This window comes from Aspergillus flavus, chromosome 2, assembly GCF_009017415.1.
Source record: "Aspergillus flavus chromosome 2, complete sequence".
NCBI lineage: Eukaryota > Fungi > Ascomycota > Eurotiomycetes > Eurotiales > Aspergillaceae > Aspergillus > Aspergillus flavus.
The window spans coordinates 2,607,574-2,633,309 of NC_092409.1; the positions used below are offsets into that span (position 1 = coordinate 2,607,574).

Below are 25,736 nucleotides of genomic sequence, written 5' to 3' on the forward strand. Positions count from 1 at the left end.
TAGTAGTGCGTTCCATTCGACGCGCGAATCATCAAGTGGTGTCCTATGACCACCAAATGCTCTATCGGATATGCAAGCTAAACCTAACTATTCTTATGAACCTAATTTATCGCCGTCCATCTTGAGGGGGAAATTGGCTCGAATCTATCGGCATGATTGCAGGAGAAAAATTGTCTAGAGATAAATCAGGCCATCACTCATCGACGTGCTGTTTCTCTTTGTCCGACCATGATTGCTAATGTATCAACTGCTGCTCCAGCGTGAATTATGTTTTGCACACCTATTAATGTCCGTTGCAACATCAGATCTAAAGCAATTTAAGATCTATTCTATATTTAACCCCATCTTATCACTGCTTGAATATCAAGTCCAGACAAGGAGTGAAATCCTCCAGTTATACGCGACATCGATCGTTTTGTTGTTGTTGCAATGTGATACATCCAGGTGGCTGGGTGGCTACCACCAATTTTGTCTCTGCCTATTGCAGCAATATTGAAACATGTCTGGTATGGCGCTATCGGCGTCACACCATTGGACGATCCCCTGACTCTAGACGGTTACCTCTTCATCCCTGTTGCCGATCAGTAGTCAGATCACGTCGATCACCATCAATATGTCTAGCTATTGTAGCCAAGCTTTCTCGCGCCGCAATACCCCCTGCAAGGGTGTGCGTAAATGGTCCACTCGGGTACGCAAGCCCCCTGAGTTGTTGTTTCGACGCAGGCGCAGAAGGATGGATGGCGGCTAGAATAGATAATGTGATTCGCGCTGGTGATTGTTGATCATTCTTGATCGAACTTTACATCATTAACCCGAACATATGATGCGTTGGAAGCGCTTCTACAAAACCATTGGTTTTTCCTTCGTCGCAAAAGGAAAGACAATCGCGATCAATCTACGCGCTTAGTGACATTCATCAAGCTGAGTCAATGAAAGTCCCCAGCAGTGTAAGGATTTCCAGGGGCGTCTTGCGCTCAACTCAAGAGCCTTAAGAGTGACTCCTTGGCTGCAACTATCAATTCACACAACCCATACTGTTGCTCGGGTCGGAGCAGAATGTTACACCCAATTTTTGATCTTAGCAATTTTAATATTGTTCTTACTGTTTTAAGTATGTCCACATTGTTTTGAGAGGTGGCTCGGTAATAGACAGCTCACATTCCATCAAGGCCTCTATATCCTTCTTTTCGGCTATATATCTCTACAATTCAAGCAAAGATGGTATCTGGGTGAAGCTCGTATGTTCCATAGTACTACTAGTGTAGTATCGACAATAGCTAACCTTACACAGTCCCCGCCTTTCTTGTTGGCATTTCCTTTGGACCTTTTGGTGCGAAGTTTCTCAATGTTTCACAATGGGGAGGAGAGGAAGCTGAAGAGCGCAGTGAAATCACATATGTAAAGCTTACTCTGTAGCGCTATGAAGGATATGACTGATAGAACCAGGCCTTGACACGCTTGGTTATCGGGATTCAATTGGTTAAAGTTGGATACCAATTGCCAAAGCGATACATAAAGCAGCGCTCCATCGAACTCACCTTCTGTCTACTTCCCCTCATGGGGATAGGGTGGGTTATAACATCTTCATGCATCATGCTCATGGTTCCTAACCTCTCATTTGTATGTGCCACCGCTGTCAACGATCTTTCTACTTTATAAACTTCAATACTGATAAACAATGCTCTGGTACAGCTCGCTGCGTTGATCATCGGCTCGTGTGTAACATGCACTGATCCCATTCTATCACAAGCAATTGCCAAAGGTCCGTTTGCTGACAAGTACGTCCGTCGGCATCTCCGTGAATTCATTTCTTCCGAGGCGGGTGGAAATGATGGGTTCGGATTTACCTTTCTATTACTGGCCGTCTCGCTCTTGCGGTACGCCGAGACTCCTGCAAATGCCGAGAGCTTACGGGAATTTGACCTGGTTCGGGGAATCCCAGACGTTCTCGGCGCCGCTGATGTCGGTCGCTTTGGTGGTGGCGTCGGTAAGGCATTGAAGCATTGGTTTGTTGAAGGAGTTCTATACATGATTATCGTAGGAGCTACATATGGTGCTCTGATAGGGTTCATGACTCGCAAACTCTTGGTCATAGCCCTGAAGAGGTATGTGAGCTTCGATGATTCTAGGTAAATTTTGCTAACTTCCACACTAGGAGATGGATTGAGAACGAAAGCCTCTCCCTTGTACCGATGGCTATTGGGGTGAGTTCTATCTATCTAGCCGTAAACCAGGCCTAACCTTTTGAAGATGCTAGTCGTCGGCACCTGCGGTTGCGTCGGCTCAGACGAGACCCTTGCCTGCTTCATCGCCGGGAGTTTCTTGAACTGGGATGGCGTGTACAACTCCGAGATGCAGGCTCGCCATGACACTTTTAACCCTACACTCGAAACCCTCTTAAACTTCGGCACCTTTATGTACCTCGGGGCCGTCATGCCGTGGGAACAATTTCATATGCCCCACGACACTGGGATCACACTTCCGCGACTATTCGGCTTGGGCTTTTTGATTCTAGTCCTTCGTCGGATCCCAACAATCCTCCTTGGATACCGATTCATACCTGCCGTCTGCCATGACTGGACTGAGGCTTTGTTCATGGGTTACTTTGGCCCGATCGGTAAGTGTACCCCGACCTTTACCTCCAATGCTGACCCTAGAAGCTAACTCTTTCTTCAATGACCAGGTATCGGCGCAATCTCATACGTAGAATATGCCCGTCGACTCTTTCCCGATTCAGGAGAAAGCGACAATGAGATCAATAACCTAACCGCAGCAATGATACCTGGTGAGTGAACCAAGCTCTGCTAGAGGAAACAATCCCTAATGGAAAGCAAGTCGTATACTGGCTCGTCCTTTTTTCTATCCTCGTTCACGGACTATCAGTCCCTATCCTTAACGCATTGTACAAACTCTGCAACGTCCCGTGCATATGCGACCACCCCGTGGAAGTCCTCCTTCTCTCAGATAACGAGCCCCTCCCCAACAACAGCACGGCAAATCGCGCACGACACTCAGTAATGGTCAACAACCGCTTCTCCCGACCCCCCGATAGTGATGACGGGACAGACGACGGCCAACCAGAAGACGACACAGCCGCAATCCTCAGAAGAAGCGAAGACAGCGCCAGCACAGACAATGACCGACCGGAGTCCCGGAACACAATACAGATGATAGACCGAGCAGTTGATACAAGAGATATAGTATAGAAAGACATAGATAGCATGGTATTACACAATCTACAGAAATTAACCTACGCACGATCACTCAAACCAGTACGTGAAGAATAAACAGGCAATATTATTCACTCATCAACGAATTCATATCTCATCATCAATCATCAAATATGTCTTAACGCATATCCACTGACTAAACTCCACCGATAACATCCGGCTCTCATAACACTCAATATGACCCCTTAAACAGGGCAAGTCTAAACCCCACCACCATCAGCATCCGCTCAAACCCCAAGAACAGGAAAACAACCATACCTTTCCACAAGAGACACAGGTCTTGGCCTGACCAGGAATGGGGGCGTCACAGGCAGGGCAAGTAGAGTGAGGCATTTTGATTGTAGATCGATAGCGATAGCACTCGAGATAGACAGAAACTACATACAACACAAATCCAACATTAGCGTCTCACTCCCCAAACAAAAAGCCCCTTAATTAACATAACACAGAGGTATGATAATCTTACCGAGCTAGGTTGTTGTTGCTGGGGACCTTGTGTAGAAAAATCAGGGAATGAGTAGGAAAGTGAAGAAAGTGAGAAAAAGTGAGTAATGGGAAATAGGCGAGTGGTGATTTGAAACCTGAATTTACCCCGCCGTGCGTTGGGTTGTGCTTTTGTGTTGCCCCGCTTTTGGGTGGTGTGAGCCTATCACGAGGTTGGACAACGCATAGTTTGGGTTGTTATTTGTTGGGTTTGAGTGTGGTCGGCTGGAGGGTTTCTGGGAGTTGGTAGGTTGGTTTGAGTCTGTGGAGGACTTTTGCTGTTGAGGGGTTGGGGTGTTTCTGTGGTGGTTGGATTGTAGTTTGGTTTATCAGATATATAATTTCATGGTTTCATGGTGGGGGTTGATGGTTCTTTGCCTTATCGCTTATTAAACAGAGGGTTTTAAGTTAATCTGTTCTGAAGAAGAAAAGAAAATAAGTAATACTATTGTATTCTACTTAAAACTGGTAGACATATAATCTGCTATATACTCTTCCTTGTCTAATTAAGAATATCATCCTCAGGTAACACCAAGGATATAGTTCAGAATGTAAACAGATTACTTATCCAGGAAACCACTTAGCCCACCTGGGTACCTCGATCTAAACCGACCAGTTGTTTGGTACAACAATGAATAGCACAGTCCCTCTCAGTTCAAGGATTATCTAGTGCTCAGAATTACTGACCTGTCCATGTGATCGGTTACATTCGCCACCAGGCGCCCTATCAAGGTCCCGATCCGGATATATCTTTTACATCTTTAGATACTCTCGGGAGGATTAGGATCGAACACGGACAATGAAGCCGATCCTTGTTTTCGGATCGGGATTGGCATCCTTCGGGATGCGTGTATCGTAAAATTCTCGTGGATGAGATACAGGGGTACTGAGGGGTGATCTTATTGGGAGGATTTTACGTTTGTTGATAATGGATGACAGTATCCTTTTCCGTAGGATTTGATTGGTGCATCGAATAATGCATGTGATAATACACTAAAGACTGGATCGAAGATACATGTCTTGAAATGATTAGAGAAGCATCATTAGTGCATCATGTAAGTTTGGACGCCGGCTAGTGAGCTGTTCTTCATAGAAATGTGTTTGGACATATATCATAACGATAAAGGACAAATGAATACATATCATTACTCATTACACAGGTCGTAAAGTTCACAATAGCACTGCTGGGTATCTGGGCATCTAGATCGAGTCAGCTCATTTCGAACAACACGAAGCACGGATGATGCTCACGAGACTGGGTCCTCTAAGAACACCATATGCCACAGCATTTCGAACACTGAGCCAACGGTAAAGTTATCCAGGCTCGTAGAAAAAGCCCAATCCCGCATGCGTACATAGTCCTCCCGTCGTCGCTGGTGGATCCGTTCTTTAGTGAGAGCGAATTGACCACAGCACACTCCACCGATCTCCTTTGGTACAGTTTCAATTGATGTGTTGAAAAGTTCGGTGTAGATCGTGGTAAAGTTACGGTATACAATGCTTGAGCTTGACAGGAGCTCAGGATCGAAAGGACGAACTGCGGTTGGACAGCCCGGACGATGCTGGCAACGAAGATTCACATATCCTTTCTGCTTTACTGTGTCAAGGCGCAGCATAGATAGGACATTAGACGAATTGGTGTCGCCAACGTCATTATGCCATTGTGTGGCTGATGCGTGCATAAAAACTGTGATATCAGTCAAGGTATCGTAATTGTCAATAATATGCGTTAAATACGCCATGCCCTCGCGCCCTTTATTCTCCGGAACCGGAAAGTATCCAGGCTCATTATCAGCAGTGTAGATATATGGTATCCATCTGGGTCACAAGCTATCAGTTCAGGTTCCGGCAATGGTGAATAGTTATTGCTAACTGAGGCTGAAGATCATCCACCCAGGACACATTTTCTTCTCGCACTTTAGCCAAAACCAGTGCTTTGGATATTGTCAACGGTAGTGGGTCATAAGGACTATGGATCTTTTCTGATCAGCATTAGTGACGTTACACAGGCTCGATAGTAGTTCTAAGATCGTACCTCGCACTGATACAGGGTTTTCCCCATTCAGCTTTGAAACAAGGGTTAGAAGTACTACACCCAGCAATACTACGTAGAGTATAAAAAAATGCCATATGTACCGGCGCCAAATCTCCATGTAAGGGCTTAATGATTGCCTGAAGGCGTCCAAGAGCGCGCCCATTGTTCCACCGCGGGTCATGGATGTCCGTGAGAAAAAGAGATCAACCGCTAGTGCCCTGAGCGGAGTTCAAATCAAGATACTGTGGGGCTAACGGTTGGAACAGGAGTTCTTCAGAAAGCACTCCGTAAAGAACATAGTATATGTTGCTTAAACTATGATTACTGAGTATCAGTGATTATGCTCTTTCCCTCTGAATTTGAGGTATGGGTAAAAATATAGATATCATGAATGTTGGCTTTTGGTGAAGCAGAACACGTAATGTGGCCAATGATAGCCCCTTGATATTTTTAGACGGGAGGTCTCTGCTTTCAAAAAAAAAAAAATCTCCTCTTCCACGTGATGCCAGAGTCCTTATGCCTCAGGCACCGAAAATCAGGGACCCTTACAATTTGGCACCAATAGGGAATGCTTCATACTACATCCAATTGTTGACTTCAGGGCTGATCACACCGCCCATTCTACCGTCTTCATCCGACTGATTCTAGCCGAGTCTAACGAATGGCCATGAGCAGGGGCTGCGTGACATGTAGAATTCAACAGCAGCTACTATCTACGTCCGGTCATTAGGGAGATAGGTATCCTCATTGGTGGTAAGGCTGCAATGATTATCAAATTCCATCCTATCGCAGGGATGAATGTTTACGAAGTCGATGGCAGCATGCCCCTTTCTACTTTTTACCTGTGGCTGTTCAGATTCTGGCTAGACCACTCCTGAGTAGGGTACTATGAGGCATTTTCCACTTTTTTAGTAATTACCCCTAGAACTATGTAAGAGATGTCGATTTTTGCGTCTTCACAGCGGACTCCTTCCTAAATCTTCCGTATCAGGAACCCTTCCGTACCCACTTCCCGACCCTACTGCAGAGCCTGGGCCGAAATGTGATAGAGCCTTGTTTTAGGAATAGTTGATGTTCCTAACTTACCCGATTTGTGGATCTCCACAATATAGAAGCCTGATAGTTCTAGCCATGGCCTTTTTACATGAATTGAAAGAATCAATATCCGTCAATTCTGAACATTGATCTGGTCGTGTGCAATGTTGCCTGGGTTCGTTGCAGCCGAGAATGTTGTCCATTTTCCAGGGGAGGATTAGCTCCCGGAAGAGATCCGTTGTGGCCCAGGCGTTTCGGATGCGGGGTACAGACGAAGGTAAGATAACAAAAGGAGCCTAGTGGTAGGGAGACGGTAGTGTACTATCGATTACCGGCATGTGTCCTTTGTAGGTATACACCGTCATTGGGTCGACACTGGTAAATTCTTGGCCGAAAAGCGCTTATCACTTGACGTCGCGTGGGAAATGACCAGGGCCGCCTGACCAGTACGTAGTGTCTCGGAAAATTTTGGGGGGAACTCGGAAGTTCCTAGGCGATCAGGTTTTCATGTGCTTTTTTCGTGGGTAATATTACTGTTACGCAGAGCCTCTCCCAGGAACTCATTCCTGGCATATGGGTCCGCGATAGATTTTGAATCCTGCAAAGTTCATACCCGATAATATCTGGAAAACGGGTAATATCGTCATGCTAGGGGCAAGTATTTCACTATGGTATTCAAACAAATTTTCACCTAGACAACTGCCTACTTTCCTCTCCTTCTGAGCGAAAACCGCGGCAATATCTTCTGCCCACTTCGTGACGTTGGATTGAAAATCAGACAGAGGGACGACCTCTGATTGGTCTGTGACGGTTAGCCTCGGGAACCGAATGACTAACAGCATGCCTAAAGGAGGAAAGCGTCATTGAAATGATGAACGGGAACCCGAGACTTCAGCCGGGGTTTCGTCATGAGCACGTCTCTTTTGGCTAGGATGAAGTGATTATTGGTTTCTATTGATTGTTACCCTGAAGAGGGGCTAAAGATAGGCACTCTCTGGGGGCGATACTGCGCCACCTGGGCATTTCGACATTGTCGTTACTCTTCTAGAGCGTTTGCTTTCACCCATGTGGTCTCGAGCTCCCCCGGTCCGGCAGCAAAAGGTCTAGCCGAAAATGTTCTCCCCGCAATTTGGGTCTTGGCCGCTTGAACCAAACAAAATAGAACAAAAAGAGTAGACTGAGATCATTCAACGTCACCACTTTGCTGACTTTTCCCTCTGCCCGCATAAACCCTGGAGACTGATTGATCGAATTCTTTGTAGAAAAAGTAAATACAGAGGGAACATACTTTGGGGATTGTGTAATGGCAAACGAATGTAAGACATAAATAATTGGTAGGCAAGCTGTCGTTTGCAGCGGTACTTTCAGCCTGTCCTAAACATAGTTTGCATTCCTGCGCCTGGGCACCCACACCCACGCACTAAAACTCATTTACACCTGCATTTTGCTCCTGCATGAGACATTTCTTGACTGGATACCATCCGCGCGTTATCATCATCCAGAGACACACCCCTTTATTTTCATTCCGAAAATCGCATTTTCTTGCTTCTAGTTGGTGCACCCGACCGGTTTTCCCGGAACCACTTCGTGCCTACATCTGGGGTTCGGAACAAGTCGGAGAACCCACAAGAGGCATTTTACACACTCCAGAGTCCACGGTTACCAACGCTGCCTCAGCCCGGTCTTCAGCCCCGACATCTCCCGTCAAACTGTGGAGAAGCATATCGGAGTCGAAGACTGAAACGCCTTCTGGACTTACTTTGCTGTGATCATGGCTCCTGCTGAAAACATTAATATACCCCGTGCTTCCCCAGTAGAACCAGGTCCTCTCTACACAGATTTCTTCCAACAACAAGTCGCAAAGCAGCGCAACAATAACTATCACTCCACATCATTAAGAAACATGGTTGCCACATCTGTGAATCGCACTGCTCTGCACCCTGGTGGTGTCCAGTATGTCTTTCCTTTTTTCTTCGTTCACCATCCTATATCTTGACCAGGTCGGACCGGCCTACCTTAGGCCTCTGACCTCCCTCCACCCACTATTCTTTACTAGTATAGGAGTCGTGGCTAACATCCACCAACTAGGCCTGGCAAGGGTCACACTGAGCTGGAGGAAGAGCTTCACGAGCACGCTCACATTGATTACGAGCGTGTCGCTATTGTATGATGCCCGATTCAAGCTATACAACCAAAGGATCTATCGCTAACGCTCAATAGATCGCTAACCCTGCCGTCCCTGCTCTTTACGAAGATGCTCTTGTCTATGAGACTGGTACTGCTATCACATCGTCAGGTGCTCTGACTGCATACTCTGGTGCCAAAACTGGTCGTTCCCCTTCGGATAAGCGTATCGTGAAGGAGGAATCTTCTGAGCAGGATATTTGGTGGGGACCCGTTAACAAGCCTATGACTCCCGATGTAAGTTGTATTCCCATTTGATGCGCGCATATATCGCGCATCTTGCCCCTTGCTTTGTCCTAGTGCAGATCGCGGGTGCTTTGCGTGGCCAAGCTTTCTTGGGATGTGGAGATAGGAATGCTGCGAGACAAACTAAAATACCTCAATGATCTTATGAGGCATTTTATGCATGTCGTGTGGCGGTCTAATACTCCGGCCCTTGCTTGTGTCATTCTTGCGCGCTTGTTGCGCTGGCTACATGCACCTGTCTCAAACGCTGTGTCACAATATATGACGTCATCCGTATAGGGCTGATTAGCTAATCCGCTTTGACAGGTCTGGCGTATCAACCGTGAGCGTGCTGTCGACTACCTCAACACCCGCAACCGTATCTATGTCATTGATGGTTTCGCCGGCTGGGATGAGAGATACCGCATCAGCGTCCGTGTTGTCTGCGCTCGTGCCTACCATGCCCTCTTCATGAGGAACATGCTTATCCGCCCTTCCCAAGAGGAGCTCAAGCACTTCCACCCCGACTATGTCATCTACAACGCCGGTTCTTTCCCTGCCAACCGTTTCACTGAGGGTATGACCTCTGCTACCTCCGTCGCCATCAACTTTGCCGAGAAGGAAATGGTTATCCTGGGTACCGAGTATGCTGGAGAGATGAAGAAGGGTGTTTTCACCGTCCTGTTCTACGAGATGCCCGTCAAGCACAACGTCCTGACCCTCCACTCTTCTGCCAACGAGGGTAAGAATGGTGATGTTACCGTTTTCTTCGGTCTTTCCGGAACTGGCAAGACTACTCTTTCTGCCGACCCTAACCGTGCCCTGATTGGTGACGACGAGCACTGCTGGACCGACCGTGGTGTCTTCAACATTGAGGGTGGTTGCTACGCCAAGTGCATTGGTCTCTCCGCCGAGAAGGAGCCCGATATTTTCAACGCCATCCGCTTCGGATCCGTCCTCGAGAACGTTGTTTTCGACCCCATCAGCCGTGTTGTCAACTACGATGACTCGACTTTGACTGAGAACACCCGCTGTGCTTACCCCATTGAGTACATCGATAACGCCAAGATTCCTTGCATCTCTGACAAGCACCCTACAAACATCATCCTCCTCACTTGTGACGCTCGCGGTGTCCTTCCTCCGATCTCGAAGCTTACTACCGAGCAGACCATGTTCCACTTCATCTCTGGTTACACCTCCAAGATGGCCGGTACTGAGGACGGTGTGACTGAGCCCCAGGCCACTTTCTCCTCTTGCTTCGCCCAGCCTTTCTTGGCTCTCCACCCCATGCGCTACGCTACCATGCTGGCTGAGAAGATCTCGCAGCACAAGGCCAATGCTTGGTTGCTCAACACCGGCTGGGTTGGCGCTGGCGCCACCACTGGCGGTAAGCGTTGCCCTCTCAAGTACACCCGTGCCATCTTGGACGCCATCCACAGCGGCGAGTTGGCCAACGCCGAGTACGAGGTCTACGATGTTTTCAACCTTCACGTGCCCAAGAGCTGCCCCAACGTTCCCTCTGAGCTTCTGAACCCCAAGAACAGCTGGACTGCATCCACCAGCTTCAAGGACGAGGTCAACAAGCTCGCCAAGCTGTTCAACGAGAACTTCACCAAGTACGCCGACCAGGCAACAAAGGAGGTCATCGAGGCTGGCCCAGTCGTGGCATAAAATGTTTGCGATTTTCTGCTTGATTTCCTTTGTCAACTGATTCCCTTTTGCTTTTCTATATTGCATGGCGTGTCGCGTTCTATTCTTTGGGTCATTTAAAAAAGCTTGGCAAGACAAGCTGGGTCATACCATATCGCATTCCGTTCGGTAATATCTTTTCTTTATGATCGAATATAGGCTTGGCTATTCAGACTGGTCAATAGTGCCTGTGAAATACAATGGAATGAAGTTTTACTAGACTTTTCTTCAACATATGTATGGGTACCTTTCCTCGTAGCTCTTTTCCACCGTCTTTCCTCTTTGCCGCCTTTACGGAAAGGGATCAACTGTCAGCCTAACAACTCTCGAGTGATCTAAAGATAAAATTTTATACGACTCCCTTACCGATTCTCCCGCCCCCCCGTGTACATTTCTTTCTTCCATTCCATTTGCTTTCGTTCAGCTATAAGGATATCCATGATAAGAAACGTACAGAGCACCTATACCTGGAATGATCTACAATCATCCGAACATCGCATATTATTGGGAGCATCAGCAAGCATTTCAAGGGGAATTCGTCACATTCCATAAGTCCAACCGTATCATTGGTGGGGTTCCGCAGTGCAACTCATGTAAAAATACCTACATCGCTCACTATGTGGAGCAACCAAGCGAGGAATATATTCAGCATATATTCCTACTTTATCCATGCCGTCAATTTGATATGGACCAACAATCCAGGGATGCCTTACCAGTGCTCTTCCACCAAAAGTAAAAGACCTTTTCCTACTGCATACATCGATTCAGTGCTTAGAAAGATTCAGAGAAATGTTCACTTCCTGCAGGATGACAATGAAGTGTCCTTCCAATGCACATTGGCTAACTGGAGACAAGTAACCCCGGCGTTGTACTTTTATGATCCTCTGAGAGGATGATAGTTGGTAGTCAGATATCCTTCGAATGAAGTACCTTCGTATACTGATGATAGGTGATTCTGATACAGAGTAACATTGGCCTGATTTATATTTATGAGGTTAGAGAGTATATTCTGCGAAAGGGATTTGACGTATGGTAGACTTAGGTCCTGATTGTCCGCATATTTTCCACGATAGCCAAGGTACCTATCAAGTAGTTTAAGTAGTGGATTGCCGTAATGCACTTCCGCAATCTCTGGGAAATGGGAGAGATCTTCCACAGAAAGCGTATATATCTTGTTTGGCAGCAGATACTCCCGGAGACCATCTGAAGAGTTGCATCTGTCCAAAGTTTTAAAAGCACGGTGATGAATTCTTCATGTATTGTCCTCATTTTAGGGCTCCTATATGGCAGTATTACCATGAGACTCAGGACCCAATCCATATTTAACCCACTCATTCCCATAAGACCAAACTTTACGATCGTAATACACGATTTAGAAAAGACTAGCGTACAGCTTCAACATGAGACCCCAAAGAAATCCACAAAATACCTACGACCGTAATCAACCAACAATGGCTTTATGATAACCAACGTGATAAACCTCCGATATACATAGCGAGAATCGGCAATTCTATGATTTGCTAGAGCCCTAGCTCCCCACAAGGTTTAGTTGACAGTTCGATAGGCATCCACGATAAGAGCTCCGGATACTCTATCGGCACACTGACCTCGTAGCTAAGCGGGTGGAGACAACTCATTACCGATCTTCCACCCTTTCCTTCCCGCTTCCCGTCCAGCTTCCGCCTGGGACTCCCGGTTCTGGCCCGAGTAAGGACTCAGAGGACCCTGACCATGATGAGTCGTGCTTGGCAGTCCGACAACCTATGCCGTTGGGTATCTCTTTGCCGGAATGTTTTCCGCGGCCATGGCTCCGTGGGTTTGTTGGGGGTTGATCATTTAGAATTGGACTGGGCTGACTGTATCTTGGACTGTTGAGGTTTGGATGGGATTTTTTATTAGTGTTTACTGATAGAATGTGTCGACTTGTATCTGCATAGCCTGGCCACGTGAACGATATTTTCCGATCTCGTACAGCCCACAATACAGGAGTCGATCCTTTGTCATCTGGCGGTTTAGCAACCGTTGGCCAATAGAAAGTGGTCCTCTTACCCAGTCGTATATGATATCAGGGGAAGTAATTCGATTGGACATTGGCAGATATACATAGTACTACACTTCCTGTTTGTAGAGTACCAGTCTATCTAATCAGGCAGTGCATGTATGTATTTACAGACCGTACAATGGGCTCATTTATGTGATTTACTGATGAAGACTTTTTAAGAAGGCTGGATGCCCGTACTGTGGTATGCAACGTAGTTGTCACTAACCCCTAATAAGTATCCCATCTGTACCGGAGAACAGTTGTCCGGATTCTTGTGCCGTGTAATATATCGCCCTTTGGCTGACTCGTAAAGGTATCTAGTCCTATTTAATCAATTTTCTTTCTACTTGCCTTAAACTGTATAGTAAGTGCCGGTTATCGGGCCCCGGGTATCCCTCGGCGGAAAGGACTGATGTGGGTGAATGGAGGCACGGCTATGCTTTCAATTGTTGTTGCGATGTATACTAATGAAATGGCGAAATCAAACAGAATAACGATATACAAACGGTCTTTGAAATAGACCACAAACAGGTCTAAGACACATGTGCCACCCCTACAAATCCCGGACACTCCCATTTGGATAGATCCATGCCTCAGTAATTGCTATCCTCCGATTGGGCCCCGGGTTGTCACCCGAGCCAGCGCGGCGGAAGAGAATTACTCAGTCATACAGTCGATCTTACCACTTAGTATCTATATCCTCGGGTACATCTAGCTCGGGCGGGTGGACTGGTATTTGTTTGAAGATCACCTGTGAATACGCACCTACGTACATGGATTGATTGTACATTTGATTTGTTCAACTTCTATGCGATTGTAGAATGTATAGATCAATACCTGGATTCTCTATATAGTTAGTATCGAATCGAGAAATGCTTCTTGGTCTTCGTGCAAACACATATTCTCATCAGGTATCGGAAAATAGGTCGTCGGGTTAGCACTAGTCCTTCCCCGGGTGGAGCCAATACGGTAATATTACGAACACCCCACTCACATAGAATGTGACATGCAGTGGAGCTTGTACTAGTATTCAATGATTACGATTAGGGATCGAGTGAATATCCTTTTCCTGAGAAAGAGGGGAATTGTCGTCATTTCACTATCCCAGAACATAATACCAAAATAAAAACTTCAGGCCTGAATATCTGGTTCAAAAAGAGTATGCGATTCAGCGACGAAATCATTCCCGGAGTCTTAGCAACATGAATGTTCCCCGCATTCGTGACGGCATGATGCAGTAGTACCACAGTTTCAGGTTAATCCTTACTCTAGAGCTTTGCTTAGTACTATGATGTGTATGGAGAGGTACCAGAGGGACCGGAGACATGCTTAGATTGTGGGGACCTCCTTAGGCATCATCCAGCGAAGATCGCTACGTGAGAAACTACTACTGACTTGCTAGTAAGCTTTGTTTCGACTCTCTAATGTATGACCGTTCGTCTTGACCGTGCCTGGTTCGGAAATAAGGTCGGTTCCTGGTTCATGCTTTCCTCGTTATATTTTACTCAAAAAACCTTATAACCCGAGAATCTCCTCTTGGGACAGAACCAAACTTCTTGACTGACTGACTGTACATGTGCTGTCCAATCCCCGCAGTGTCACGCTTCATCATCTGACTGGCTACCAGAACTCACTTCACTGTTTCCTTCTATTTCAGTCGATCTCTTCTCTTTCCCCTCACTTCCTCTCCCTGCTTTTTCTCGTCCACGTCGGACTCTATTTTCGTATCTTCTTCTGTTACTCCTCTTCCCCTCTTTTCGTCTGTCTCGCGTAGTATCCGCTATATACTACCGTATCCTTCGCTGGTAAGCTTCACCAATTCTTTTTCTCCCCACCGTCATACATCTCCAGTCGCACTTGCGTAACGTCTCCTGATTTCCTCTACCATCGGTTAGTGGATGGTCACACATGCTCTGCTCTCATTGCTATTACCGTCATCTGCTCAAATTTGCGCCCGGCACTGCGACGGTGTGCTGACTTTCCAGGCTTATTGTAATTCCTGTTTGTGATCAAAATGGCTTCTCCAACTACCAAAGAATCTCAGGCCGCGATGGACTTTCTACATCACCCCTACACCCGTGCGGCCCTTCCTTTCATTAACGGTGGCCTAGCGGGAATGACAGCGACCACCGTCATTCAGCCAATTGACATGATCAAGGTGCGCCTTCAGTTGGCAGGGGAGGGTGTACGAACTGGCCCTCGCCCGACCGCGTTCGGCGTTGCCCGCGACATCATTGCCGGCGGAAAGATCCTTGATCTCTATACTGGTCTGTCGGCAGGCTTACTCCGCCAGGCCGTTTACACTACTGCCCGCCTGGGTTTCTTCGATACTTTCAGCAAAACGCTCAATAAGCGCGCCGAAGCCGCAAATAGGAAGATCACTTTCGCGGAGCGCGCCGGTGCGGGCCTTACCGCTGGTGGAATTGCTGCTATGATTGGTAATCCCGCTGACTTGGCCCTCGTACGCATGCAGTCAGACGGCCTGAAGCCCCTAGAGGCGCGAGCAAACTACCGTTCGGTGGTGGATGCACTCTTCCGCATTTCGAAGAATGAGGGCATCCCGGCCTTGTGGGCAGGAGCTTTGCCAACCGTCGTGCGGGCTATGGCTCTCAATGTTGGTCAATTGACTTTCTTCGCTGAGTCTAAGGCTCAGCTGAAGGCTCACACGTCCCTGTCGGCTCAAAACCAGACCTTTGCTGCTTCCGCTATCGCTGGTTTCTTCGCCAGCTTCCTTTCTTTACCCTTCGACTTCATCAAAACTCGTCTGCAGAAGCAACAGAAAGACCCTAAGACCGGCCAGGTGCCGTACAAGGGTGTGTTGGATTGCGCTCGCAAAGTTGCCAAGGATGAGGGTTGGTTGAGGTTTTACCGCGGATTCGGGACGTACTATGTGCGGATCGCACCCCATGCGTTAGTCTCCCCACTCCCCACGCCGTTTTTTTCTTAAGTGCTTATCACTAACCCCACGGACCCACTTTAGGATGGTCACGCTTATCGTGGCTGATTATCTCAACCTCATTACCAAGTAAACGAGTCAACATTCATTAATCGGACGACAGTTCAACAGTCTCTTGGTGTAGAGAAAGAAGCGTGTTGAGTTTCGCTCGAATGTCTCGACTTTAATAACTGAGTGACTGGTCTCTCTCGCTATCGGACCTGTGGACGTTTACTTCCTTTTCACTCTCCGGGAACTGCCGCGTCCAGAATACAAAATGCGACCGCAGCAGAATCACCCAGTTCTAGTGATTCTAAAGCTCCGTGTTGATAGAATAGCCCACGACTTGTTGTTCAGCTTAAATGTTTTAGCCAACTGTCTATCGGACATGCATCGAGGATATCAGCACATTGTTGAGAAGAAATGTGTCTGTCCCATGACGACTTCGAGGCAATCGCCCCCTGGAAAATACCCCTGTTAGTGCGTTTTTAATCTTTTTTCCTTCGTATTTTTTCTTCTTTTCTGATGTTGGTACTGTTTACTGCGGGCGCACTGGAGTTTTACTTGGTTCTCTGTTCCCTCATGACAAGCTTCGTGGCACATATGGAAATCATGGCTTATGCTCCAGCTTTCGGGACGGCTGTTGTATGTACTCCAGGAGACATTTATGGTTGCCAGGCATGGTTGAGTACGGATCAATCAGTTAAATCAATACTCGGAAGAGGTTTGTTCAATAACAAGCTAGAATAATTCCAACGCCGTCCGGTATCTAGTGAATTTACAGAAATAATATTCGAAATAATCATCAACTAATCATCATCGACAGGAGCTGTGCTCATCTCCTGTTTGATTCGTACATGATCTTGGCTGCTGGAACTTTCCTTATTCTGCCTATCATCCTCATCCGATGTCTCATCCGAATCCACATCCATCTCATTTGCGTCCTCGGCCCCATCATCGTCAACAAGAGTGATCCCACTTTTCCTCGCCCCAGACCGTCTCCTCCGCGCCCCGTCGGACAACTCATCTTCTTCCGCTTCCCGTCTCAACGCTGCTTCGTGTCTGCGTACCCTCCTAACCAAAACAGGATCCGGCCGGAGATCAGCCGCAGTCAGGACGACTGAGCACACCGGACACTTGACGGAGCGAACACGACGCGCGCTGCGGCCGGCGGCTCCCGCCGGTTGGGGCGCGGGAACAGTCGTCGAACTATGCGCAATCATATCTTCAATCGCTTCGCGTTCAAAGCTATGCGGACATTTGGAACTTGTCACAGGGTCCCGGAAGTAAAGTAAAGTAAGAGGGCACTTGAGCGATATGCGCTCGCTCTCGATGGCGATCTCATCTGAGTCCGCCGGGGAAGGAGATCTCCGACGACGCGTGCGCCGGGCCGAAGAATCGGCCAATTGCGCCGAACCCGTAGTTGGATCTTCCAGATGTGAGAACCACGTCGATGCATGCGGTAGTGGAGGAATATCTTCGCCGGGGTGTTTCGCTTCGTGTATAATCCGATAGAACCCAATGTAGGCGTTATTGGACGAGTATCTGGTGTATAAACGTCCCAATCAGCCTCATCATCAATCAACTCACCAAAAGCAAAAAAGAACAACAACAAAAAAAAAACCCCCCATACATACCTCTCCGTCAAAGAAAGCTTATCCCAATCCGCATAGTTCTCCCCAAGTAACTTATCCAACCTCCTCGACGGCGGCACACTTTCCTCCCCCCTTTCCTCCTCCGCTTCCTCATAATCTCCATCCTCCTCGTCATCATCATCATCTTCCTCCCCACCCCGCCGTCTAGTCGTCCTCCTCGTACTCCTCGTACTCCTCCCAAAACTACTCTCCTGCTCAACCTCCCTCTCAATCGTCCCAAGAACCCCAACCAACCCATCAACCCTAACCTCCCCATCAATCGTCCCCCGCATCTGCCCCTCCAAACGTTCCGTAGCACCCTCAACCCTCTCCTCCAACTCCCTCAGCCTCTCCTCCCAATCATCCGTATCCCCCTGCTGCCGCGCCCCATTCTCCTCCCCCTCATTAAAATTCTTCCTCTCCCCCCTCCGCTCCTTCAACCGCTGCAACCGTACCCGCGCATCAGTAAGCCGCTCATTAACCTCCCCAGCCGAATCGGTGAGTTTCTCCTCCGCGTGCTGAAGATGCGTCTTCAATGGTCGCAGCGAGTTCGATTTAAGGAGTGATAAGAGCTTGATTTGGGCTGCGCTGTGGAGGGGTGCGATTGGCGCTTCGTAGGCTGGGAGTGGGGGGGTTGTGGCTCGGGGTCTTTGGCTTTGGCGTTGGGCGCTGCTTGGGTGTCGCGATATGTGTCGGGAGGAACTGGGGGTTGGGGTTGGAGTGGTCATTGCTTTCTATTTTCCTCTTGATTTGATTCTTTGGTCGTTGTGGTGCTGGTTGTGGTGGGTGGTTTTGGGGGGGTTGTTGGTAGGTGGGTTTCTGGTGAGTTTTGTTGCGCACTTGGATTTGGTATATGGGCGATGTGCGACTTGGTATTTTCGAGGTAAATTGGAGAGCGAGGACTTTTGTCCTGCTGTTTTTGGTGGAAGAATTAGTATTGGAGTATGGGTTCGTTGATAAGAGATCATACGCGACGCGACGGCGCTAGGCCCGTTTAGGTTATACATATTTCTGGCCGGGCTTATAAGCAGAGAGGTTAAAGGTTACGGTTACTTAACGGTAGTACAGTACAATTGGATTTATTATTATTATATATGCCATCAGATTGGCCTAGGCTTATTGTGGAATGTATGGTACATAGCAACTGAGCTATTTCTTAATTGACATGTACAATATGCGCCCAAGAACTTTAGAGAAAGATTGGGTGAATAGATGGTCAAAAAAGTATACATATCTAGGAAAGCTAGACCTTGTAGAAGCAGAACGCGTGGTAGAAACCTGTCCATGTTAGCAAGCAGATCGTTTCTGACCATGATGAATACTCACTAGCTGCCTCCTTCTCTTCTTCGGTCATGAGCAGGGCGCCAGTGTTTCGATCCCTAACACCCATGCGTTCACTTAGGGGTCCCAGCTCTTGATCGTCTTTCTCGTCTTTCCAGACTTCCAGGAACGGTTTCCGATACTGGAGCTCGAGGTTGTAATCCTCCGTTAATCTAGGACAGTCAGTCGATTGTACCGTGATAGGCGGACCGGCAGACAAAACTTACGCTCGAAAAGCTTCCCATGGCACAACATACTCGGGGATTTCCTCTACAGCCTCTTCCATGAAATAGCTGTACTTCCATCCGAAAGGAGGTCGGAAGATTCCATCTTCAGGTGTATCGCCCGAAAATCGAACTCTGTAGATCGAATTGCCCCATTCAATCTTGTTATCGTCCTCTTCAACCTCACCGTCCTCGGGCTCTGCCTCCTCCTTTTTCGCTGCAGTCTCACGTTCCTTTCGCTTCGCGTTCATCTCCGCCACTCGTGCACTGATGATGTCCGAATTGGGGCAAACTCCCAAGAATCGGCCACCCTTCTTCAGACACCCAGCTACATTGCGCAGCATCTGTCTTGCTTTCTCCTCGCTTTCAAATGCGTAATGAATTGTGAACATAGAAGCTACCACATCGAAACCACCGCCGCCCCAGCGTGAACTCATCACCGATCCACCTGGCCCGGCATTGGGGTCAATACCTACTTGCTGAACAATAGGGACATCCCCCAGATACTCCCCAAAGCAATCCTTAGGAGCGAATTCAGCATGGAAGAGAGGCCCACGTCGCCCCCGTGGGCCACGCCCAGTCCGCATACCATTGTAACGCTCGCGCGCTTGGACGATAGAAACCTCGGCTGGATCGAGGCCAACATAGAGGTCCACTGGTTGAGGAGCTAGTTGCCATTTGCCCAAATCACCCCCCTTACCACACCCCAGATCTACAACTAAAAGACGTTTATCCTCCATGGGGGGTGGGGCGGTTTCATCCGCCCAGTCCTTGGTGCCAATGGACCTAGCCACGAACTCCTCATCCGGTGAGAACTTCTGAATGAGGGTACTCTTGATCCAGTTGTTGAAGCTTCGTAGGCCTTTAATCTTACTCTCGGTCTTTCGCCACTCTCTTCCGCGCTGGGGCACAGCATTGTAGTGGTGACGGACAATGTCAGTCACCCCACGGTTCTGAGAAAATCGCATAGCTTCCTCTTGCTGGGAACGCTCTCTTTCTTCCTGTCTCCGACGTAGAGTTTCGCGATCTACCAAGCCCATCCGGGCACCACCACCAGGACGCTTGCGCTTGCGCGCCTGCGCGTCGGGCGATGGAGAGCGCGGTGGAGCGAGCGGTGAGGGAGATCTGTTTGATGATTCATTGCGATTGTGCTGCTGCGCCGTCTCGTTCATGTCGCGACGAGCGTAAGCTGATGGGGGTGTTCTGCCGCGCTTTCGTAGTTGTTGATGTCGTTCCTGGAGACGCCTGCGCTTGGAATACCCAGGTCTTGGTTCCTCCTGTACAGCCTGCTACTTCATCAGTTTCTGATTCGTTATCGTATATCTGTTGTGTTCTGGCTAGCTACCGTAGGGGAGGCAAGAGCTCCGTTGTGAGCCTCGGTAGACTCTGGGGCTGGACTGGCAGCTTGTGGGCTAGACATTTTGGCGTTTCTAGGTGATGTATATGCGTCTGATAATTTCGATGGCTTCTGCCCTGTTTTCTCGGATTCTATTGAAGGTGGAGGTGGACCGCGAGGAATTTGTTCTTGATGAGCGGACGTCGTGTGTCGCACCGCGGACTGCGTCGTCGGGGAAGGTCCGCCGAGAACCTGATGATAATGCCGGTCCGATTAGCAAGGGGGCTTGGGCTTATATGAAGTGAATCACAAAAGCTCGGAAAAGTGAGTTAAATTTTTCTCTGGAAAAAAAAGTCCGAAGTTGAAATCATATATCGGCATGCAAATGCTCTGCGGATGGACATAAACTAGGCGGGCATTGAGAAATTCCAAAAAGGCAAGGAAATGGTCTTCACAAGACATAGCACAGGACACTTACCGAAGGAAAAGACTCTTGCGCCGGTGGATTATCTAGAGTCGAAAGGGATTGAGCAGATTGGGGTTGCGTTGGGGGTATTGCCGATGATTGCTGAGCCTCCCATGAGTCCCGTGCAGGATCATACATACTGCTGCTCCTGCCCTTGCCTCCGCCTTCCGCACCCTGCGCTTGCGGGTTCTCATCAGCCATGACGCGCGGTTCGGGTAGTTGTTATTCTTCGACACTTTAGAAAATTCATGACTGATGAGTGAAACTTGTCTAAATGAAGAGTGAAAGGAACAGCTCACGAAGATACACCCTTTCCTGGACCTGGTTATGGTTATGTCTGCGTTGCGCAAACCGGATGTCCTTTGACCGCATCCGGGAGTCGATCATCTCGAGTACATCATTGTCTTCTTTGTTCACTGTGGCAGTGTCACCGTGAAGTGACTGTCGAAGGAAAGGTAGCGTTATATCTGCGTTGTATATTGGCTCATTTTTGCCCAACATTCAAATACCAAAACGGGGGCTGGCGAAACCCTATGATTATATTCTACGGGAATGAAGCAAAAGAGACATCATTCTACGTGTTTCAACTTACATCATGGAGTAACAGGCTTAATGGTGTAACCATCAACTCTCCTTCACGTCTTTCTTCCGACTTCTATGATTTATTCCCAACTGACAACATACATCACTGTATGGAGGTTGTCAGGACACAGAGAGTCAGGACCGGCAGACTGGCACAATGGCTTAGCGCATTTTTATGCAAGATGTAATTGAGCAATAAAATAACTCGCTCTATGGTATGTTTAGGTACTGTACAAATAGACATTAACGCGTGATAACCAATGCCCGTAACGCCACGCTCGCATAACTAGAACAGACCCAAGAAACAATGAAGATCAAAATTATGGCGCAGTTGGTTTCTTTGGAGACTTGACATTTAGTACTTGTCTCATTCGTCGCAGCTTTGCCCACCATTCGCGGTCGCTAGCCTTTTTGGCTTCATTGTTTGCTTCGTCAACCGCTAGACCATCCGCAGAGGGAGTTTCGGAAACAGCACGGCTATCCACAGACACTGTGGATCTTATATGTCGGCGATGTTTCACTTTGAGCGCTTGAGCCAAGAGTTCCCATCCACTGCGCAGCTCGGCTGACTTCTCAGATGACTTTCCGGTACCGCTTTGAGCCTTGCCGCTGACCCATGGGCAGTACTCCATATGCTCGGTAGCAACGTCGAGTGCATCATAAACAGACACATCACCGTTGTTCTTCGGTTTGTACATCCAGAGTCCCAGGCGCCGGAAGCAGGCACCGCAGCCTGCCAAACCTGCCGCACCATCTGCGACGGAGTCCCACCCAAAGAAGGCAAGCGCAAAAGCCGTTCTATTAATCGAGATTCCTCGATTAGACGGACTTTGAACGGAAGCCAGTTGGTTTTCATCGACGCGTTGAGGGGTTTGAGGCACAGCTATTTCGGTATGCTCCTCAAGTCTCTCAAAATCATCTGGCAGTATCTTGATTATGGTCTCGAGGTCAAATGGCTCAGGGGTCTGGATGATTTCTTGAAATGGTAGCTGATCGGCCATCTTAGCGATGTTCAAATAGCGTGTCCGGAGACCAGAGATTGCTGTATCGGGGTTGGATAAGGCCAAGCGATGGATCGTAGCTATTGGGCGAGTCAGTCGGAAGTCTTACAGTTTGAATCGTGAGGACAAACCATCGCAGCCCTTGTTTCGCCATGGACAATTCTCGCCATGCCCTTGCACTAGAAGACTAGCATATTCTTCGACGAGTTTGGCGCCTATACCATAATTAGTTCGCTATGTTGACCATAGATTTGTGATTAATTAACGCAGTCGCAACTTACGAACTTCCTTCCTCTCCTGTACCTTTTCGCTATCATACCCATCTAACTCATCGAGCTCATCTGGTAGTTTGACGACAACGGAACCGCCACACCCTCCTACGCATGCCACTCGCGACACATCCGTACAGATCCAGCCACGCTTAGCCCATTCCAATTCGTTTATCGCCGATGGTTTCGGTGACCATCGATCAACCCGGCGAAATGTCTCCAGTCTTTCAAGAAAACGCTCGCGATCCCAGGGGACGTAACTCGGCCGCGAGGACGACGACACTGACGAATCTCGAGAACTTGAACGAGCAACCCTCAAAACTGTTTTCCGCACAGATGCAAGATCATTTCCATCCTGACGATCACTCAAGCGAGCCTTTTTCGCTGCCAGATCTGCGGAGATTCGTTCATTTGTATTTGCTGTTGTTGTTGTTGTCGCTGTAGTTGCGGCGGGGGTTGGTTTGGACGAGGATTCGGCGTTCGAAGGTTTCGTCAATGATTCTAGAACTCGATGAAACTTGCGCTTCTTAGTTTCCACGGCATACGACATATTCTTAGACGTGCGCGAGACGTCCTTTGTGGGTGAACAGAGAATGACCTTGAAGCTGTTATGTCGGTTGGCGATCCCATTCTAAGAGATGATCGGAGCTGACGGCGCTAAACCTGGATAGGCACTTATCTACTTGGTGCCTCAGGACAACAAATAGTATTAATTACTAGGTCAGTGAAACTGTTTTCGACATATTCCCTGCGGCAATCAACTCTCTCTATATAATGTCTGACGATGGTATTGTTAACTATTACGTCAATAAGTGTGTATATATGGTGTTTCAAATGAAGTTGGAGGCATTGATGGTTCGATTCATATATTTTTTCCTATAGTTATTTTTCCTATACGGAGTAGTTAAGGCACATATCTTCGGACGCAGCTCCTTTGCCAAATCAATTTGATAGAAAACTGCGTTGTTGAACCACAACAGCAGCTATAGGAGTGTAGTATGCATGCATTGTAGAAATAACGAACCATCTATGTTGCTATTGCATGAAAAAATGTCGGAATTATGGCTGGACGATGAAATCATGCCACCATGATTGGTTCGCGCCGCTCGGGGTCTCGGCCTCTCGTCTGTCCGCAACTTCCCGCATTTTATTTGTCTCGCAGGACCAAACAATTTCTCCAAACATCAATTGCTGCCATATCCCTAATTATGGCTTCCTTGGGGAGCTCCGTGTCCTTCATGCGGAGTTTTACTCCTCGACTGTCCAAGGAATTCTTCACATGTCGTCAATGTCTAGGGCGAAGCCAGAATTATGCGACGAAATCCACTTTCCGTAAGAATTTCGCTGTCTCGCCCTTTACTCAGAATACCAGCAAGCTCAATACGCCTGCTTCATTTCCAAAAACGAAAAGCGCAATTCCAAACATCTTCAGAAGGTCGGCCTCAGGCTCCGCGGCAGCGAATGCTGTTGAGGAAGGTGCTTCCAATGCAAAATCCAGCTTTCCTAAGGTCAGCGATAAGACGGTGGCATACTGGTTGCTAGGCAGTGCAGCTAGCGTTTTTGGCATTGTGGTCTTTGGTGGCCTCACCAGGTTGACAGAATCTGGGTGCGCTTTCCCCTAAAGAAGTATCGTGATAATAATACTGACGGCCAACTGGTATAGCCTGAGTATCACCGAATGGCGTCCCGTTACCGGATCTCTTCCCCCTATGAACGCAGAAGACTGGGAGTCTGAGTTCGCAAAGTATCGCGCATCTCCCGAATTTCAACTGTTGAACCCGCACATGACCCTCTCTGAGTTTAAGTCGATCTACTACATGGAATGGATTCACCGTCTTTGGGGCCGTTTTGTTGGTCTGTCGTTCGTGCTTCCCGCACTCTATTTCGTCGCTCGCAAAAAGGTTAGCAAGCCAATGGCACTGCGGCTCGGTGGTATTGCTGGCTTGATTGGTTTCCAAGGTTTTATCGGTTGGTGGATGGTCAAGTCCGGACTCAAGGATGATCTCTTTGCACCAGGCAGCCACCCCCGGGTGAGCCAGTACCGTTTGACGGCGCACCTTGGAGCTGCATTCGTCTGCTATGTTGCGATGCTTTGGAATGGTCTTGCTATACTCCGCTCACACCGTCTACTGGCTGATCCTGAGGCTGGCATCAAGTTGCTGGACTCGCTCCGTGACCCCAAACTCAAGATTTTCCGTCGCTCGGTTGCCGGTTTGGCTGCTCTGGTTTTCGTAACGGCCATGTCTGGTGCTCTAGTTGCTGGTCTGGATGCTGGTCTCATCTACAACGAGTTCCCCTTTATGGGCACAGGACTGGCTCCACCCAAGTCGGAGCTCTTCGACGAAAGGTATTCACGTCATGAGGATAGGTCTGACCTATGGTGGAGGAATATGCTTGAAAACCCGTCTCTTGTTCAACTTGATCATCGTATCTTGGCTATGACTACCTTCACTACCATTATGGCTTTGTGGGCTTACACTCGTCGGTCCCCTACCATGAAGCGACTTCTCCCACCTGCTGCTAAGAAGGGAGTGCACGGAGTTGTCGCCTTTGCATTCTGCCAGGTCGGCCTGGGTATCTCCACGCTGCTCTATCTTGTTCCCACCCCTCTTGCCTCTGCCCATCAAGCTGGAAGCTTGTTCCTTCTCACCTGGGTTCTGGTTTTGGGAAGCCGGGTCTGGCACCCGTCGAGGACTGCCAAGCTACTGCAGATGGCAGTCAAGGCCCGTGGCCAGGCAATTTCCAGTGCGACTGCTCATGGTCCTCGTAACCTTTGAGTGGGTTTTCACACCACTGAAAACGGGACAGGTTATTACTGGCCTAATCAGCCTCTTTCAAACACCATGATATACTAACGAATGTTTGGATCATTCTTGAATGTGTTATAATCTCTACTTTTATATTGTACAATAGAAAAACATGCATTGTATGGGATTTATCTATACATCTTCCGGTTAATAGCATCACTTACCCCTTACAGCAAGCAACTTCGCCCATTAGCTATTGCGACTGTAACTGACAATGGATACCAATCAACAAAGCGAGGA

At 48.2% G+C, this 25,736-nt stretch overlaps 7 protein-coding genes across 7 annotated transcripts; 4 read left to right on the top strand and 3 right to left on the bottom strand.

Annotated features, from left to right (window-relative positions):
* Positions 1-1,056: 1,056 nt before the first annotated feature.
* F9C07_2225649 (sodium ion/proton exchanger) lies at positions 1,057-3,206 on the top strand (the record flags this gene model as incomplete). The annotated part of the gene is made up of 9 exons (XM_071509770.1): positions 1,057-1,111; positions 1,170-1,238; positions 1,292-1,398; positions 1,447-1,620; positions 1,693-2,105; positions 2,156-2,204; positions 2,251-2,617; positions 2,684-2,785; positions 2,836-3,206. The coding sequence occupies 9 exons, from the start codon at positions 1,057-1,059 to the stop codon at positions 3,204-3,206; spliced, it is 1,707 nt and encodes a 568-aa protein (XP_071363745.1).
* Positions 3,207-4,207: 1,001 nt separating this feature from the next.
* Positions 4,208-6,233, bottom strand: F9C07_2238296 (uncharacterized protein). Its single transcript, XM_071510012.1, has 4 exons — positions 5,749-6,233; positions 5,587-5,695; positions 4,965-5,531; positions 4,208-4,913 (listed from the first exon to the last, which is right to left on the bottom strand). The coding sequence occupies exons 1-4, from the start codon at positions 5,927-5,929 to the stop codon at positions 4,859-4,861; spliced, it is 912 nt and encodes a 303-aa protein (XP_071363746.1). The 5' UTR covers positions 5,930-6,233; the 3' UTR covers positions 4,208-4,858.
* A 2,321-nt stretch (positions 6,234-8,554) lies between these two features.
* F9C07_3012 (phosphoenolpyruvate carboxykinase [ATP]) lies at positions 8,555-10,863 on the top strand (the record flags this gene model as incomplete). The annotated part of the gene is made up of 4 exons (XM_041289622.1): positions 8,555-8,736; positions 8,872-8,947; positions 9,004-9,204; positions 9,520-10,863. 4 exons carry the CDS (start codon positions 8,555-8,557, stop codon positions 10,861-10,863), a joined length of 1,803 nt encoding a protein of 600 aa, XP_041142664.1.
* A 4,073-nt stretch (positions 10,864-14,936) lies between these two features.
* F9C07_3011 (putative mitochondrial dicarboxylate carrier protein) lies at positions 14,937-15,951 on the top strand (the record flags this gene model as incomplete). The annotated part of the gene is made up of 2 exons (XM_041289600.1): positions 14,937-15,832; positions 15,903-15,951. The coding sequence occupies 2 exons, from the start codon at positions 14,937-14,939 to the stop codon at positions 15,949-15,951; spliced, it is 945 nt and encodes a 314-aa protein (XP_041142665.1).
* A 715-nt stretch (positions 15,952-16,666) lies between these two features.
* On the bottom strand, positions 16,667-20,455 carry F9C07_2055676 (mRNA cap methyltransferase; the record flags this gene model as incomplete). Its single annotated transcript, XM_041289613.2, has 6 exons — positions 16,667-17,402; positions 17,495-18,021; positions 18,741-18,769; positions 18,818-18,984; positions 19,039-20,321; positions 20,381-20,455. 6 exons carry the CDS (start codon positions 20,453-20,455, stop codon positions 16,667-16,669), a joined length of 2,817 nt encoding a protein of 938 aa, XP_041142667.2.
* A 1,284-nt stretch (positions 20,456-21,739) lies between these two features.
* F9C07_3008 (C3HC zinc finger-like-domain-containing protein) lies at positions 21,740-23,239 on the bottom strand (the record flags this gene model as incomplete). Its single annotated transcript, XM_041284688.1, has 3 exons — positions 21,740-22,500; positions 22,552-22,635; positions 22,702-23,239. 3 exons carry the CDS (start codon positions 23,237-23,239, stop codon positions 21,740-21,742), a joined length of 1,383 nt encoding a protein of 460 aa, XP_041142668.1.
* A 538-nt stretch (positions 23,240-23,777) lies between these two features.
* On the top strand, positions 23,778-25,466 carry F9C07_3007 (cytochrome c oxidase assembly protein cox15; the record flags this gene model as incomplete). The annotated part of the gene is made up of 2 exons (XM_041289601.2): positions 23,778-24,295; positions 24,353-25,466. The coding sequence occupies 2 exons, from the start codon at positions 23,778-23,780 to the stop codon at positions 25,464-25,466; spliced, it is 1,632 nt and encodes a 543-aa protein (XP_041142669.2).
* Between the last annotated feature and the right edge of the window lie 270 nt (positions 25,467-25,736).